Below are 13,124 nucleotides of genomic sequence, written 5' to 3' on the forward strand. Positions count from 1 at the left end.
GCCCAGGCTGGCATGAACATGGCTCATTGTATCTTCAGCCTCCTGAGCTCAAGGAATCCTCTCACCTCAGCCTCTGAGATAGCTGGGTCTCTAGATATCTGCCACCATGCCTGGTTAATTTGTTCTCTTAATTTTATTTGTTTAGATGTTACGCTGCCCAGGCTAGTCTCAATCCTTGCCTCAAATATTCCTCCTGCCTCAGCCTCCCAAAGTGTTTGATAGGCATGAGCCACCATGCCCAGCCCTAGGAATGATTATTATAATTATCTCTTGGTTATGAATTAGGGACTCTTTATTCATGACTAGGATGTAAGGATATATTGATTAGGGGTCATGTGTGTTAATATGTGACCCAACATTTCACTGTTAAATACCACTGACGTGGTCATGATTTAGGATAGTATGTGGACCCATTCTCTAGATTATAGGGAGAAAGTTCAAATTTTGAATTGTATGTCAACTATTTTGTTTTTAGCTATGCTAAATTATACATTTAGATTTGTACTGTAAAAAGATGCCTATCTTTTTGATTTGGATATACTTTAGTCTCCTCAGGAAAATGAAGAGGAGGAGATTGGGAATCTAGAGCTTGCCTGGGATATGCTGGATTTAGCAAAGATCATTTTTAAAAGGTAAAACTCTTAGTGCTTCTAGGCTCAGGTTGGGAGCTTGGTGATTAAGTCGAAATCAGGGATAGACAAGTACCGTTAAGGTTTTCCATCAGCTTTCCTTCTTTTAGGCAAGAAACAAAAGAAGCCCAGCTTTATGCTGCCCAGGCGCATCTTAAACTCGGAGAAGTCAGTGTTGAATCTGGTAATGCATTTTCCATTTTATACTCTCCTACTCTGTTCATCTCTCCTGTTCTCCCCATAACAAATTCTCTAGAACCCAACTTGATTTAAAAAGACAGGTTTAGATTCCCTGTAGAACATGGAACAATGAACAGTCTCTTCCAAATGGTACTCTGATAGAAAGTCTTTGAGTAGATTTTTAAAAGTCATTTTGACATTCTTTATAGTCAAGGGGATTGGAAACATACTACATACAAAAATGAAATATTAAATAGGGATATATTCCCGTAGGATGGGTCTGAATTCTGGAAGTATTTTATGTTAAATGCTGTCCATTTACTTGCTCTTTCTCTCTTCGTTAGAGAACTATGTACAAGCTGTGGAGGAATTCCAGTCCTGCCTAAACCTGCAGGAACAGTACTTGGAAGCCCATGACCGTCTCCTTGCAGAGACCCACTACCAGCTGGGCTTGGCTTATGGGTACAACTCTCAGTATGATGAGGCAGTGGCACAGTTCAGCAAATCTATTGAAGTTATTGAGAAGAGAATGGGTGAGTGAAGACGAGCTGCTTCATGGTGATGCTGGATCCAGCAATTAACAAGGAAAAAAGTGGTTCTTTTTTGTGCTGTTACTTATCACTTCTTCTTTTTACAGCTGTACTAAATGAGCAAGTGAAGGAGGCAGAACGATCATCTGCTGAATGTAAGAAAGAAATTGAGGAGCTGAAGGAACTGCTACCTGAAATTAGAGAGAAGATAGAAGATGCAAAGGAGTCCCAGCGTAGTGGGAATGTAGCTGAACTGGCTCTGAAAGCTACTCTGGTTGGTTCCGTTTCCTTTTAAGATTTTGATAATAGTATGTTTGTACCATTTATGTTAGTACTCCATTTGCCGGGAACTTTTCATCATGACTTGGGTTCCACGCAGTTGGTGGGCTCATCTCATTATTCCTATCAAATAATATAGTGGTTAAGAGGAAATACCCTGGAGCCCCAGACTTATCTCGGTTTTAATTCCATACTTAGTGTGTGTGGCCATGGGCATTTCTCTCCCTCAGTTGACCCATTTGAAAAATGGATAATACAGCTTGAGTATCCTTACCTGAATGCTTGAGACCAGAAGTGTTTTTGCATTTCAGATGCTTTTGGATTTTGGAATACTTGCATCATACTAACAGTTGGATGTCTTTAACCCAAAATACGAAATGCTCCAGAGAGTATTTCCTTTTGAGTGTCATGTCAGTCCTCAAAAAGTTTCAGATTGTTGGATTAAGAGATGGGATGCCCAACCTGTAGTACATATGTATAAAATATAATACTTCTGACAGTACTGGACAAATAGACATTTCTTAACAAATGTAAGTTGCTGTTTCCATCTGAGAACTTAATTTGCATAAATTGGTGACTTACTGAGAGGCATTCACCACAAATTGCCTGGTACTGTTTTTGGCTGTCAGGATGTCACAGAGCTTTTTACCCTGCAGGTAGGATATGGAAGATTTAGTTTATTATGTGCACTCTGACTGTGCTTTGGGTGGCTGCTAGACAGGCATAGGTTGGCCAGGGTTAGATGATCTTCACACTACATGGAGGCAACTAGCATTTGAGGTCAGTTGTTTGGTTGGTGATTGGTACCTGTGAGTGGCTGGGTTCTATCCTGAAACCAATTTGGGTTTGTCATTTCACATACAGGTGGAGAGCTCTACTTCAGGTTTTACTCCTAGTGGAGGAGTCTCTTCAGTCTCTATGGTGGGTATTCAGGTGGTTTTTGGTCACTTACTAAGTCTCAGTATTGGCACAGTGTGGTGGCGCTTGCCTGTAATCCCAGCACTTTGGGAGGCCAAAGCAGGAGGATTGCTTGAGGCTTGGGAATTCAATACTTGCCTTAGAAACATAGTGAGACTGTCTCTAAAAAACTAAACACAAAAGTAAATCATATAAGCCTTAGCATTGCTCTTGTATAGCTTGAACAATTACTAATAAAGACTTATTTTGCCAGATTGCCAGTAGAAAGCCAACAGACGGTGCTTCCTCATCAAATTGTGTAACTGATATTTCCCACCTTGTTAGAAAGAAGGTAAGTCTGCATGCAGTGTTTTCTACCTTTTCCTCAGACTCCATTTTTAATACCTTTCCTATAAACCCCTCTCTATATAGTTGGTACATGTAAGACATTTTTTCCAAAGATTTGTAAGTGAAGACAGGTGTGTGTGTGTGGGTATGTTTTGAGACGGAGTATTGCTCTGTTGCCCAGGCTGGAGTGCAGTGGTGTGATCTCAGGTCACTGCAACCTCCGCCTCCCTGGTCCAGCAATTCTTCTGCCTCAGCCTCCCGAGTAGTTGGTACTACAAGTGCCACCATGCACGGCTAATTTTTATACTTTTAGTAGAGATGGGGTTTCACCATATTGACCAGGCTGGTCTTAAACTCCTGACCTTGTGATCCATCTGCCTTGGCCTCCCAAAGTGCAGGCATGAGCTACTGTTCCTGACTGTGAAGACAGGTTTTATTTGTACATCTCTTCTAGGAAAGAGTCCTGGCCTTTTAAAGCCCAAAGGACTATCATGAAAGCTGCAGAGGAGGATTGGATTAGCAGCTGGCAGGTTTTCTTTGACAGTAGTCATTCAGCAGCAGGCCTATTGGTACTTAGTCTGCCTTTTGCCTACAGTTGGCGGTGGCTGTTTTCTTTTGGTGGATAGGGGAAGTCAAACTTCCCTGACTCAAACACAGGAATCCAAACTTCTACAGTAATTTCCATTCACACCTCCTCACCCCAACCTTACCCCACTCTGCTTTTGGTACAGAGGCCTCGAGTGTTATGATGGGACAGATTTATTCTGAGAGTACAGGTTAGCATCTGTCTGTGGCTAGAGAGAGAGACCCTTAGACCTGTGAATCTTGGTGTTCAGGATCTTTGCCCCACAAGGATTGAGGAAATGTTTTTCAGTTGTCTTTTTAAAAACATTAAGCACATTTGTGAAGTCTTTATAATTATCTCTTCAGAGGAAACCAGAGGAAGAGAGTCCCCGGAAAGATGATGCAAAGAAAGCCAAACAAGAGCTGGAGGTGAATGGAGGCAGTGGGGATGCTGTCTCCAGTGGAAATGAAGTTTTGGAAAACACAGAGGAGGTGGGCAGTTAAGCAGGGGTTGGCCTCTTGCCTCATTCCTTGTTCTCAGGACCTGCGAAAAAAAACCATTAGGTCATTTCTCCTTTTCATGTGATAGGATTATTGGCTCTGTCAGCCCTATTATCACAAAGAATTCAAGAAATGTCCTTGTACATTGTGGTCACTGCCCTCTTAATAGAGGGAGCAAAGCAGAGTTTGGGTGATTTGTATGTAGTTCCTTTGACTGAGGCCTGACTTATGTAAGACAGAATGGCTTAAAGTAGGCTCACTCATGCCCAGGCTCCATTTATCTTCCAGGCTGAGAAACAGGCTGAAAGCCGAGTGGCAGTGGAGGGGACAGTGGAGGCTGGCGCTACAGTTGAAAGCACTGCATGTTAAGAGGGGGCAGAGCCTTCCTCCCAAGGGAAAGTGTTTTTGTATATAATGTATTTTTTCACTTTTGGAGGATTCTTTTTGTATAACTTCAATAAAGATTGTAAGCAAAGGTTGAGGCTTTGATGTTTTTTTTCTTAATTGACTGAATCTGCCTTGGAGCACTCCTCGTTTTATATAGTAGCTAAAGGTTTTGTTTTGGCCTTCTGTACCGATCTGTGTTGCAAGTCCTGATCCCTAATTCCTGTCTGTCTAACGTAGAGTTGATTAAGTGTGGCTGTAGGCCTTTGTTTTCCAATGGTGCTATATTTCTTTTGTTTTCAACTACTTCACTGAACCCAGCTGTCTTGCAACCTTCAGTGGTGCTGTCTCTGGATGGGGGCTACAAAAACAAGACTTGGTGAATATCTTGCTCTTTGGTGCTGAAAATGGATAATGGACTTTGGCTGTGAGCCAGGGTTAGGATGGTACTTGTCTTACATCCACCTCGTCTTCAACTGGGGCTATATTTCTGTCCTGGAAAACGAACTCTGAAGAAAACATGGGTTGGGGGAATGATCCCTAAGGAAAACAGTTTACACTTGAGCTCTGGTTTGAAAGTACAAGGGACTGATGGTGATGGACAGTTCAGATGTGGATGGAAGAATACGTGGGGAGGCTGGCTGGTTGAGTTTGTTATTTTCTGTATATAGAGGTTGGAATATATCAACACTTGGAATTGTTACCCATCTACAGAATTGACTTCTCAAATAAAGATGCTAAAAATCTCCTGGTCTGGAATTGTGTTTAAAGATCTTACAGAGGGATCCTAGGCTGTTTTTTCTTGAGGTGCAATCTCTGCTCACTGCAACGTCTGCCCCTCCTGGGTTCAAGAGATTCTCTTGCCTCAACCTCCTGAGTAGGTAACACTACAGGCCAGTACCACCACACCTGGCTAATTTTTGTATTTTTACTGGAGGGTGAGGTTTCACCATGTTGTCCAGGCTGGTCGCAAACTCCTGATGCAGAGTGATGTGCCCACCTCACCCTCCCAAAGTGCCAGGATTCCAGGTGCGGTACCGCACCTGACTGCCTGGAGTATTTCTATGTGCAGTAGAGGGTTTGAAAGACAGAAACCACCACCCCAAAGATGCTGCTGGTGAAGGCACTAGTAGTAATGCCATCCGGGTTGGGCTCTCACTAGTGTCTAGTGTTCAGGGCTTTCTTGAGACTGAACTGCCTCTGACCAGACTCAGTTTAAGAACCTGTTAGGATCTGAATTCCAAACAGTGCCTACCCTGCATCACCCAAGGGGATTCAATTTAGTAGTCTTGACACCTGTAGGGCTGCTCTAGGCCAACCCCTCAACTTAATCCCATTTTTCAGACTAGGAGTTTTTCTGGGCTGGTTATCCTGGCTTCGGAGTTTCTTCCTGAAAATGCCCTTGCAATATATGTTCCAGGTCCTGAGGACTCCTTGCCCTGCTCCCCCCGCCCCCCCTTTTAATAGCCTCATTTTTTATTTGTTTTTGAGACAGTTTCACTCTTGCTGCTCAGGCTGGAGTACAATGGCACGATCTCAGCTCACTGCAATCTCTGCCTCCTGGGTTTAAGCAATACTCTTGGCCTCAGCTTCCCAAGTAGCTGGGATTGCAGGCATGTCTCTGCAATCTGCTTTTTTCCCCTTTATTGGTCAGGACAGTCATGATGTAGTTTACTCCCAGGTGCTTGACCACCTCTGGTTGGCACTAGGAACTAGGGCTAGGCACAGTATCTCATTTTATCTAGGTCTCACATGTAACCCTTGTGGGGGAACAACCTTAGGCTGGGGCCCTATCCCAGAATCTAAGTACATAAGGCCGCAGGAGTTTCCTGTTTATGGGTATCTTGAGCAACCTGAAAGGTTTCCTGGCAGAAGTACTGAGGAAACAGATTTGAATAAGTTTGGTGATAAAACTGGCTTTACCAAAAAACCAGTGGGAATTTATAGTTAAACTTTCGTTGGAATTAAAGAATGCCCCCTAGTCACCTGTATATGTGCCAGACAATAGCATAAATACCTGACCACTCATTTAATCCTTAGTCTGCTTTATAAAAAACAGAAGAGGTATAGAAAAATTAAGGACTTGGGGGAGATGATGGTAAAGCTGTGGTTGGAGCTCATATTCTCAACTCAGCTGCTAGTTGCTTCTAGACCCAATGTCAGAACATAAAGTAGTAAAGCTGTAGGTCTGCAAATAGGCCTCCATCTAGGCCCCAGTTGTGTATGTTCAGATGCTCATCCCCTTATTCACTTGGGTTCAGAAACTCACTGGGGCAAGTCAGAACTGGTGAAGGCCCAAACCCTCATCTCTCCTTGATGCCACTGAGGGGCTCTTCTGTAGGAGGTAGGGGATCAGCAAACCCAACTGTGGGGGTGAAGAAGTTGGCTTCCAGTGAAGACGTGCTGGATACCTGTGGAACAGGGAGAAAGCAGGTTTGGAGCAAAAATGTAAAAGTTAAGCACATAGGTTTTGGAGTTAGGTCTCACTATGAACCAAGTTTAACTGATCCCGCTTTGATTCCCTTATCTATTATGTAGGACTTCATATAGATATGAGCATCAAACAAGGAAGCATTGCTAATGACTGACCACTCATGAGTGGTCAATAAAGGCTGGCTGTTAGCCCTACCAGCCACACTGGTACGGGTAGCTGTGGTATCCCTAGCTGTAGTTGGGCCCTCACCAGAGGTGGGTACTGGTACTCATGGACACTTGCTGGATTGATCTCTGCCAGTTCCTGGACAGCTGCATCTCTTGCATTTACCAGCCGCAGAAAGAGCTCAGCCTGACCTGCCTGGGGAAAGATGGAATAGTATTACATTTGTACCTTGGTGTATGCCCAATGCCCGCCCTCCACACTCACCTGAGGAATCCCATTCAGTTGCCCAAGGCTAAGGCTAGGGTCTAGAGGAAGGGCCCGAAGTGGGAGGCGCCAGCGGCCACTTAGCACCCGCTGATCTTGGTCAAATAGCCCAAGTGAGACCCAAGCCTTTGGCTGTGGTGCCCTAGTCCATGCCAGCCCCTGCCAGACCTGCAGCTCACAGACCAATGATACTGATGGTGAGGGTGGCAGTCTGTAGAATAACCAAAAAGCAGTGTTGGAAACCAGAGCTGCAGTCCCTTCCTAGGACTTAGCCCTTCAGAGCCAGTGGACTTTCTATACAGACGAGAAAACTTAGCAGAATGATGAATAAGCCTCAATTGTGGCAGAGTACCAGAGTCATGATCCCCACCTACTGACCTGGGCACAGGTTGCCTGCTAGCAAGGATGGCACAGTTGCCCGTGGGCCCGGGAGCGGGAGGTGGGGGCAGGCAAAGGGCTGGGGGCACTGCTGTGGTCCCTTCTGTATCCTGTCCATTGCATGCCAAGCCAGTCCTTAGCTGCACCCAAATCCAGGAAGCCTCAAGGCCCCGCAGAAAATCATAGAAAATGACCAGGCCAGCCCTGGGGGACATAAAAGTCTTAGCACAGACACACCCAACTCCTGTTAACCTCCCTCCTCTTAAGGCAGCTCCCCAATCCTATATGGCCCTAGTGGGCTCCCTTAACCAGCAGTGCTGGCCAAGTCACAGAGGGTGTCAAAGATGGCATAGGCCTCACTCAGGATCGTAGGGTGCAGGGCCCAGGACGTCCGATGTGGGCAGGAGGAAGTATGGGTGCAGGCCCAAGTTTCTGGTCATTGTTCCAGGAAGCTGTGGCTATGGGGAAGAGAGTTGACTCCTCTGGAAAGCCTTGTAAATGCCCATGTTCCCCCAACTGCTCAGACAGAGCTCCCAACCTGCTCCCCCCTCTACCAACTCCACCCTGTTACTCTCACAGCCTTTCCCAAGCCACTTAAGAACCGTACCTCCCTGAAGCTTGGAAGTGGCGGCAGCGGAGGTGCCACCGGCGGCGGTGGGAGGAGTGGGGGATTTCTCCTGCCCTTCAGTCGGTGGCTGGGACCTCCCAAGAGTCGCAGATCCTGGGGCCCTGGGAGCAGAAGAGTTTTAGGGTGCCCCTAAGTTGGACAAAGGGAACCAGCTGAGACACCCCTTCCCCAAGAGCTGGGCCCATAAATGGGTGGCAGATCCCTGAGGACACAGGAATACACACATGCAGACACGACCTAGGGGGTGACAAACACGGGTCTTGTTCCCCATACACTGCCTGAGCCAGGCCTGCTGGGGAGGGATAGGTGGGATGGGATAAGGTTGGGGTATTCACTGACCCAAGGGTGCCTGACCCCGCTGCATTTGCAAGGCGAAGATTTCTGCCTCCAGGCGCCGGTTTTCAGCCTCCACTACTGGAAGCTCCCCTGAGGAGGCACCTGCCCTTCCTGCAATGAACAAGTGTGACCTCCAGAGACCTGAGCAGCCCTCCAACACTAAGGCTCTTTGGATAAGGCTGGAGTTGACAGCCTACATCCTATCCACAGCCACAGGCCCTCCCTCGGGTTTTTTTCTCTTCCCAGGATTGACCACCGCTGCCGACAGGCCCTCCTGTTCACCTGGGCGGGTCTGCGACCGCTGCAACTCCAGTGCTGATGCCTCCACCTGCAACTGCCACATCTGGCCCAGCACGCCGGGGTCCCGTCCTCCACCTTGAATGTAGGCCTCCCGCAGGGCCCTAGTGAGTGGGGGACAGGAAGGCCGTCTTTCCAGAACTGCTCAGCGCTTCGCCCCATGCCCATTTCTGGACCCTGGCCCTCACCAGATTTCGGCAGCCAGAGTTCCCGGGTTGGCCTTTAACACTGGACAATAGAGTTCTGTCTCTCGCCCGGAGTTCAGTGTGGTGCTGGGGTGGCAGGCAACACTCAGACGGTGACGCATCAGAGGCCCGAGCAACAGCCAGCCCGCCACTCCCGCCCCGCAGCTGCACGTTCCGGGGGTGCGCTACGTCAGGCCTTACCCTGTCTCCGTCTGCAGCTCTTGAACGCGGGCCCCCAACACCTCTAGAGCTCCCTGCGTCTGCCCGGCCTCAGCTCGGAGTTCCCGAATCTCCCGCTCCAGGACAGATAGGCGGGCCATCCCGCCCCATGGGCGCGCCACACCTTGGAGGCGCTGGCTCAGTTCTGAGGGAGTGCAGGACAGAGTCAGAACCAGGCCGAGCAAGCTTAAGTCAAAGGGCGAGGGCAGAGGAGGTCCTTGGTCCCCGCCATTCTCCTTCACCCTCGCCGCGTCGTTGCAGGGCCCGGCTCTGAGCTTCCGTCTCCACCACGCGCCTTGCGCGACTCCTAAGCAGCGCCCGCAGCCGCTCGCTGGGGCTTCCCACCGCCTTGGACAAGGGGCTCTGAGGCCGCGCCTCGGAATGCGCCCAGGGCCGCGCGGACACCCTGGGGACCTCTGTTATCCAGGGCCACATTTCCTGTAGGGACAGCCGCAGCCACTGCACCTGGAGGTAAATAATCCTTGATCTTTTGTATGGGCAGAATCTGTCCCAAGTATGATCGGTTTGGGTAAGATGCTCAACATTTTGAGCCCTGGGGAAAGGTAGGTGGCCCTACCTCCTCTGCTAAACTCTTTAGAGCAGATTTACTGGTCTGCTGGTCTGGGAGGCCCTGGAGTTCTTGTGGTACAACCTGGGGACAGGGTGTAGTAGGATGAGGAATTGTAAGGTCCTGCTCCTTTCAATCCCCACCCATGGCCACAGAAGCCCTTACCGCAGCCTGCTGGAGTTCAGTGTCAACTGAGGCCTGTGCTCCAAATGTCATCTCTTGGGTCGGGTGGCCAATGCAGAAGCGCTGTGTGTGGGCGGCTAACAGAGCTGAGGAGCGGAAAACCATGTCACAGGTCCTACAGGGAAGGAGCTCTGGCTCCCCAGAGTGGGAGTCCATGGATGGGACCAGTTTCCTGAAATCAGCCAAGACCTGCAGAAGGGAGCAAGAGCAGGGGAAAGGCAGAAGGGGATGAAAGAGAAAGCAAGGTAGAGAAGAAAGGCCAGGTCTGTTAAGTCTGCGAGATCTTCAAGTTTATGTTTGGGGAGAGCCTTAGCTCCCTGGACAGCAACCACAGGCCTGGGCAGGTCAGGAGAATGGGTGGGGAAACCTTGGCTGTCTGGGAGGAGCCACTGGCTTGAAAAAGTAGTACGAAGTTTGAATGTGGGCAAATCTCTAACTGTATATTGGTTTCCCTGTTAATAAGGAGGAAAAACAGCTGCTTCCTAGACTAGCTGGACCCTTATCACTTACTCCATCATTGGTCATTTAATAGCCTCTAAAAGGCAAGTGTCATCTTTTTCACTGCTGTGTTAACAGTCTCTACCAGTCTCCAATCCAGAGAACTACTTTGTAAAGGAGGCACTCTGACCTTTCCAGCATTCTGCCTGGAAACCATGTCACACCAGGGATAGCAGTTTCTAACTCCCATTCCCTGATTTGTTTTTTAGCTGTAGATGGAGTTAATCAGCACAGTCCAAGAAATGAAAGCTGTGAGAGAACAGAAGGAATCTATCAGATGAGGGAATCAAGTCCAGAAAGAAACCCTTTCTCTTCCAAGATTGGCCAGAAGCCAAAAAGGACCTTAACTGTTGGTCAAATTCTTGACTCCCCTCTCTCAAAGATATGCAGAAGCTCTGAGATGGCCACGTATTTCTTAAGAAACCCCCTTTTCTAACCAAGATAGGGACTTGAGACATTTCCTTACACAGTACCTAAAGTCAAGGTATGACTGACCAGCAGCAAGTTAAAAAGTGTTCAAAGTATGTCATCTCAGTTCAGCTTAATTCCAAATGACATAGAATACATTTTTAGCAATACGTTCTGAGAGAATAATAGCAAAGTCTATTTTTCAATAACTAAGTTTGTCCCAATTTCAATGGTTAGACTTTTGATTGTTTTGACTTTACAATGGTGCAACAGTGATAGGTATTCAGTAGAAAAACTATTATTACCACCCCCCACCAAGAGATAGGGTCTCACTCTGTCATCCAGGCTAGACTGCAGTGGTGCCATCACGGCTCACCGTAGCCCTGAACTCTCTTGGAATCAAGCAATCCTCCTCCCTTAGCCTCCTGAAAAGCTAGCCTACAACTGTCTGCCACCATGTGGACCTGGCTATTTTGTTTTTGAGACAGAGTCTCTGCTCTTTTGCCCAGGCTGGAGTGCAATGCCACCATCTCGGCTCACTGCAAACTCTGCCTCTCAGGTTCAAGTAATTAATTCTTCTGCCTCATCCTCCAAAGTAGTTGGGATTACAGGCACCTGTCACCACACCTGCTAATTTTTCTTGTATTTTTAGTAGAGATGGGGTTTTGCCATGTTGGCCAGGCTGGTCTCGAACTCCTGACCTCGGTTGATCCACCCACTTTGGACTCCGAAAGTGCTGGGATTACAGGCATGAACCACTGCACCTGGCCAGATCTGGCTATTTTAATGATTTTATTTTTTTGTAGAGACAGGTTGCTGTGTTCCCCAGGCCGCTCCTGAACACTTGGCCTTTTCTTAGGTTACTGTCTATTCTCTCCCCTGCTGGGCTGGGTACTCCATGCAACCTTACAGCCTTGCATAATGCCTACAACTTACAACAAGGGATTAGAAAGTATTTGATGAATTAAAAAACCTGCTTTCTCCACTAGCCATCCAGCTAGCACCATTCAACTCTCCCCCAGTCCCCACTCCAAGTTCTTATTCAGTAGGAAAACAGAACAGACTTCCCTTAAAATATGTACATTGGTAAATACATGGGCACTAAAAAACAGTTTGAGAAAAAAAAAAATTTGGTTTCTGACTTTATTACTGAATTTATTGCACAGGTTTTTCTGCATCAAAAAAGTATCTGCTAAAAAGAGAAACAGTTGTGTCTGAAATTCACATTCCCCTCAACTTCTAAAAATATTTCCCCTAAAAAAGAATCCACTCATCTGATTTTAAAGAAAATATACTTCTTACACCAGACAATCCAAACTGATGCAAAATATTTATTCCAAGTTAGTTATTTTATGCAGTAGTTTCCCCCTCAAGACTTGTGATAACCGCATCTTTTAAATCTGTAAATAATGTTATCAAAATAATCTTAATCTTTGAAATCTCACAAAAATTTATATTTTACAATCCACCCTGAATATCAAGGCTGCAAGAATAACACAACATTTCCTATATCCAAATATTTTACAGCTGTACCCAAAAAGGAAAAAGAAAAAAAACAACAAAAAAACATAAAACCACATATGCTTGGTTAAGGGCTAAAGTTACCCGAGCAGCCAAAAATAAAATAAAATATCCAAATTATTAGCATTAATTTAATACAATTATAACTTCAATAGTCACTTTGTCATTGACAATGATTGCTTGAGCACAGGGGTGAGTGCCCCAAGGGCTGGTAGTAGAAGCTGTTGCTGCAGACCAGTGTCTCTTCTCTCTGCATTGCCAGCTCCTACCTGTGCATCGCCCCATATATACTATGTGTGTGTGTGTGTGCGTGTGTGTGTATGTTTAAAAAATCTGTTCCACCACACAAACTTCTCTCTATTAAGCAGATAACAGGGAAGAACAACAACAAAAGCAAAACAAGCCAATCGCTCTGTCTTTGGGATATGATTATTTCCCTTCTGAATGACGTATTCAACAATGTAAGAAAAGGAAAAGAACGATTTCTTTTGTATACTCCCTAAACACACAGAGTTTACTGGGTCTGATCTAATGGTGAGCATTATATGCCTACTTCCAGGCATCGTCATCTGATGTCTCACTGCTACTGGTTTCGGTATCTGAGTCCTCAAATTCTGCTTTGCAAGTGCTTCTCCAAGGGGAGAATAGGCTGGAACTGCGGTTCTGCAAGAAGCCATTCTTTCCAAAGCCATTTCTTCTCAGCTGTGGTTAGTATGGGAGAGAAAGAA

At 46.6% G+C, this 13,124-nt stretch overlaps 3 protein-coding genes across 7 annotated transcripts in view; 1 reads left to right on the forward strand and 2 right to left on the reverse strand.

Annotated features, from left to right (window-relative positions):
• Positions 1-9,102, forward strand: part of NASP (nuclear autoantigenic sperm protein) — a 57,909-nt gene extending 48,807 nt beyond the window's left edge. For 3 of the 5 annotated variants that reach the window (XM_074380723.1, XM_039473945.2, XM_074380726.1), the window contains 8 exons: positions 547-632; positions 740-813; positions 1,154-1,342; positions 1,447-1,613; positions 2,483-2,539; positions 2,790-2,867; positions 3,794-3,919; positions 4,217-9,102. In XM_074380723.1, coding sequence (XP_074236824.1) covers positions 547-632; positions 740-813; positions 1,154-1,342; positions 1,447-1,613; positions 2,483-2,539; positions 2,790-2,867; positions 3,794-3,919; positions 4,217-4,297 — 858 coding nt within the window. In that variant the 3' untranslated portion in view covers positions 4,298-9,102. The remainder of the gene's footprint in view (positions 1-546; positions 633-739; positions 814-1,153; positions 1,343-1,446; positions 1,614-2,482; positions 2,540-2,789; positions 2,868-3,793; positions 3,920-4,216) is intronic. The other 2 variants (XM_074380724.1, XM_074380725.1) reach the window with 2 other exon arrangements.
• On the reverse strand, positions 4,578-13,037 carry CCDC17 (coiled-coil domain containing 17). The gene is given in 14 exon segments (XM_074380733.1): positions 4,578-6,624; positions 6,626-6,723; positions 6,996-7,106; positions 7,176-7,386; positions 7,554-7,757; positions 7,914-8,011; positions 8,161-8,282; positions 8,521-8,628; positions 8,800-8,918; positions 9,003-9,086; positions 9,201-9,363; positions 9,461-9,683; positions 9,796-10,158; positions 12,950-13,037. Coding segments are annotated over 13 exon segments (1,905 nt in total). The 5' UTR covers positions 10,126-10,158; positions 12,950-13,037; the 3' UTR covers positions 4,578-6,590.
• Positions 11,645-13,124, reverse strand: part of GPBP1L1 (GC-rich promoter binding protein 1 like 1) — a 68,215-nt gene continuing 66,735 nt past the window's right edge. Inside the window, exon 12 of the mRNA XM_010347418.3 lies at positions 11,645-13,098. Coding sequence (XP_010345720.1) covers positions 12,946-13,098 — 153 coding nt within the window. The 3' untranslated portion in view covers positions 11,645-12,945. The remainder of the gene's footprint in view (positions 13,099-13,124) is intronic.

This window comes from Saimiri boliviensis, chromosome 11 (genome assembly GCF_048565385.1).
Source record: "Saimiri boliviensis isolate mSaiBol1 chromosome 11, mSaiBol1.pri, whole genome shotgun sequence".
In the NCBI taxonomy this organism is placed as follows: Eukaryota; Metazoa; Chordata; class Mammalia; order Primates; family Cebidae; genus Saimiri; species Saimiri boliviensis.